The sequence below is a fragment of the Sinocyclocheilus anshuiensis genome, unplaced genomic scaffold, assembly GCF_001515605.1.
Source record: "Sinocyclocheilus anshuiensis isolate Anshui unplaced genomic scaffold, SAMN03320099.WGS_v1.1 scaffold2584, whole genome shotgun sequence".
Taxonomy (NCBI): domain Eukaryota; kingdom Metazoa; phylum Chordata; class Actinopteri; order Cypriniformes; family Cyprinidae; genus Sinocyclocheilus; species Sinocyclocheilus anshuiensis.
In genome coordinates this window covers 281,489-285,883 of record NW_015541360.1, presented here as the reverse complement: position 1 = coordinate 285,883, position 4,395 = coordinate 281,489, and the positions used below count along the sequence as shown (strand labels likewise).

At 34.4% G+C, this 4,395-nt stretch overlaps 1 protein-coding gene across 1 annotated transcript in view; it reads left to right on the top strand.

Moving 5' to 3' along the window:
• The window catches only part of LOC107690809 (AT-rich interactive domain-containing protein 4B-like), a 101,540-nt gene extending 97,497 nt beyond the window's left edge, over nt 1-4,043 (top strand). Inside the window, exon 23 of the mRNA XM_016489224.1 lies at nt 3,330-4,043. Coding sequence (XP_016344710.1) covers nt 3,330-3,469 — 140 coding nt within the window. The 3' untranslated portion in view covers nt 3,470-4,043. The remainder of the gene's footprint in view (nt 1-3,329) is intronic.
• Nucleotides 4,044-4,395: the final 352 nt, after the last annotated feature.

The window sequence follows — 4,395 nt, the reverse complement described above, 5'->3', positions numbered from 1 at the left end:
ACCCCGGTTACACTCAGAGATGTGGCGCACACGTGAGGCTGTAGTGTGAATGCGTCCTAGCCCCCATAGATGTAAGGCTACATTTACACTGGTGCGTTTATTTTTTTAAATGAATACGATCCTCGTCATACTGGCGTTTTCACAGCGTTTCAAGCCGGCTTAAAACTATTTGCACTGATTTATTGTGTTGGTTACATTTTGTTCCTTTGTGCAGTGGCTCAGGAGATGAGTCTGAGTTTGTTTAAGCATCAACAAGCTGAAAAGTAAAACCAAAGTTTTTTTTTTTTTTAGATAATGTAATCTTGTTAAAATTGATTTCCTAAAATTGGTATCGAAAAAAGTATCGTTAAATAACCAGTATCGAAGTCAAGGTATCGTTATCGGTGTCGATATCGAACATTTTTGAACGATACCCAGCCCTACCCATGATAACTTTGGTGATTTTATTTCAGTTAGTTGCCAAGGCAACCTTTCTAATTTTTGGAAATGTTGTTGTGAGCTTTTGTCTAGGGTTGGGTATCGTTTGGTTTTTTTTCGATACCGGTGCCAAATCGATTGAGTAAACAGAACATATAAACATTTTGAATGATAAAACAAAGACAAAAAACACTTGACTGCGACAATATAGTTTATCTGTGTTATTTAAGCCATCTCTGGTATTTTCATTATAATTCAGTATATTTATAATAGGGTGACCATATTTTAGTTTTCCAAAAAAAGGACAGTAGGGGGCGGGGTTCGTGGGCGGGGCTTCACCTAACAGTATACATAGCCAGGTTTTTTTTGTTTGTTTTTTTTGCTTATTTTGTTTTTATAATAAATAAAAAGAAAACAAGTAGAAAGAATAGAAAAAGAATAGGGAATGCTAGTGGTTAGAGGGTCATTTTTTAATAAAAATAAAACAATTCAATAGAACAGAAAAAGAACAGATAATGTTAGTGTTAGAAGGTCATTATTTATAATCAATAAAAAGAAAATAAGTGGAAAGAATAGAGAATGCTAGTGTTAGAGGTTCTTTTTTCTTTATAAATAAAACAAGTAGAATAGAAATAGAATAGAGAGTGCAAATGTTAGAGGGTCAAGTTTTAAAAAAAAAAACAAGCAGATATAATTAGAAGTAGCATTAGAATAGAGAGTGCTAGAGTTAGAGGGTAAAATGAAGATGAAAGAGATGTGTTTTCAGCCGTTTCTTCAAAATATTAAGGACTCAGCTGCTTGGATTGAGCTGGGCAGTTTTATTTAGCTTTAATATTTTTTTCAGTGTTAGTAATTTTAGTACTTTAGTTAATTAGATTTCGGCTTATTTCAATTATTTGCCAAGGCAGTACTTCTAATTTTTCTAATTTTTTCTAATTTTTGTGCTTTTGTCATTTTTATATATATATGTGTTTATACAGTATATACGTTTCTTTAATTTATTTTTATGTAAGTTTTAGTCATTTTACTACCTCAACTTTAATTTAAGTTAGTTGCCAAGGCAACATTTCTAATATCTCTTTAAGTTTTATTAATGTTGTAATATGCTTTTGTCATTTTTATTAGTTTTTGTGCCTTTTATTTTTCTGTTTTATTCAATTTATTTTGATTTTAGTTTTATTCATTTCAGTACTTAAACTCATTCAGTTAGTCACCAAGGAAACTTATTTAAATGTAAGTTTCCCATGTAATATTTATATTTTGTTTTATTTCAGATGCTGAAAACAATTTTTAGTAGTTTTAATTGACCATAACAACACTTTTCTTTGACCTGTGAAGTTGTTTACAACATAGTTTTTAATTGTCATTTTACAATTTAGGACAATACCATCGACATTGGTGTTGTTTAAAAACTTGCTTCCTAAACAACATTCAAATTATCAGAATTTTCCAAAACTATAGTAGTCAACATTTGAAGTGGATCAAAAAAGTTCACCAAATTGTCCTAAGACAAGAACACATTTTGGTTTTAGGATTTAGGACAACTTTGATAAAAGGTTTTGATCCACAACTTCAAATGTTGAATAGTGCTTTTGCTGATAGCTGATTCCATTAAAATTTTGGAATTTCTTTTAATCACTTTTTTCACCCGTCCAGAGTTTGCAAGATTACTTTGAAAAGCTGACTTTAAAAAGACTCCCTAACCTGTTTCCCCTGACACTGATGACATTTACATTACATTTTCATTTAGTCATTTACTGTAGCATACGCTTTTATCCAAAGCGACTTAAAAAAGAAGATAATGGAAGCAATCAAAATCAACAAAAGAGCAATGATATGCAAGTGCTATAACAAGTCTCCGTTAGCTTAACGCAGTACACAGTTGTTTATTATATAATAAAAAGAAAATGGATAGAATAGAAAAAAAATAGAGCAAGCTAGTGTTAGAGGCCTTTTTTTCTTTTGATAATTGTATAATAAATAAAAAGAAAACAAATAGATAGAATACAAAAAAGAATAGAGAAGCTAGTGTTAGTTTTTTTTTTAACTAACAAGCAGTTAGTAAATGAATAGATTGCAAGTCTAAAAGGGGCATGTTTTCTTTTTTGAGAATAGAATTAGAATAGAGAGTGCTAGAGTTAGAGGGTCAAGTCAACAAATAGTTAAAATATAATTAGAATAGAGAGTGCTAGAGTTAGAGGGTCAGGTCACAAGTCAACAAATAGATCAAATAGAATTAGAATAGAGAGTGCTAGAGTTAGATGGTCAGGTTAACATATGGTTAAATAGAATTAGAATAGAGAGTGTTAGAGTTAGATGGTCAAGTCAACAAATAGATAAAATAGAATTAGAATAGAGAGTGCTAGAGTTAGAGGGTCAAGTCAAAATAGAATTAGAATAGAGAGTGCTAGAGTTAGAGGGTCAAATATAGATGGAAGAGATGTGTTTTAGCCGATTCTTGAAGATGGTTAAGGACTCAGCTGCTGGGACTGAGTTGGGCAGGTCATTCCACCAGGAGGGAACATTTAATGTAAAAGTCTGTGAAAGTGATTTTGTGCTGCTTTGGGATGAACAATAAAGCGATGTTCACTTGCAGAACGCAAGCTTCTAGAGGCATAACTCTGAAGTAATGAATTTAGGTAAAGGGGTGCAGGGCCAGTGGTGGTTTTGTAGGCAAACATCAATGCCTTGAATTTTATGTGAGCAGCTATTGGTAGCCAGTGCAAACTGATAAACAGAGGTGTGACGTGCGTTCTTTTTGGCTCATTAAAGATTAATCTTGCAGCCGCGTTCTGGATTAATTGTAAAGGTTTGATAGAACTGTCTGAAAGACAGCATTGCAATAGTCCAGCCTGCACAGAACAAGAGCTTGAACAAGATGATTGCTCACCCGTACCCCTCTTGTGTCCCAGCAGGCGCAGCGGCGGCCTCGTCCTCGTCTTCATCCTCGCCGTCCTCCAGCTCTCTGACGGCGGCTGTCATGCTGACGCTGGCCGAGCCCACAGTGTCCGGCGCGCCGCAGACCTCGGGGCTGTCTGTGGAGTGCAGGTGACAGCAGCGGGACGCCGGCGGCGAGCAGCACAGAGCACTTAACCAGCACCCGGCCCACCTCAACACTGACGGACACAGCGACGGGACGAAACCAGAGCCACCAGACAGCAACAAGCACTATTTTATATCAACAACTGTTTCCTCGGCAAGCTAATTGCACTCAAGTGCACTTTCTTTCTGAGAGTTGTGGGTGGGTCGGGTTTGACAACAGGACTATTTCTGTTTGTTCGTCCGTTCGTTTTACAAACCAATCCCATTGATTTTTGACCATTATGAATATTTGATTCTGTCTTTGAATATGAATTCATCCACAGTGACTGAACACTGTAATTCACCCTCAGATCCACCGGTCCTGGGCCGGAGCCGTTAAAGAGGCGGCAGAGTTTAGAAACATGGGAATTCACTGACGGTCAGTTTGGGCACTCGTGAGGAATGCTGGGAAGCGCTCAGTGCTGGCTAACCTGTAATCCAGGGGTAGATGTGTGTTTCATAACAGAGCCCAAACTCACATGAAACAAAATATCTGCTTTTCTTTTTAATCATAACAGGAATCAAGAGTCTGTCCAGGTCATATTTCACCCTAAAATTATATATATATATAATTTTTTTTTTTTTTTTTTTGTCAAAGAACAAAAAGATATAAAAATAAATTACTGCATTTTTTTCAATTGTGATTTTTTTTTTTCAAAATATATGTAATTTATTAAATATAACATTTAGAAAATACTGTATTACAGTAATAAGAATCACCACTGATTCATAATTTCACAATGAATGCAATTCACATTGATATATATATATATATAATTACTGTATTACAGTAATGAGATTAATGATAATCACTGAGAATGGAAATGATTTAAGCAATTTTACAACAAAAAATTTTTTTCTGTATAATTTGTTAAATATATGATTTTTAAAATACTG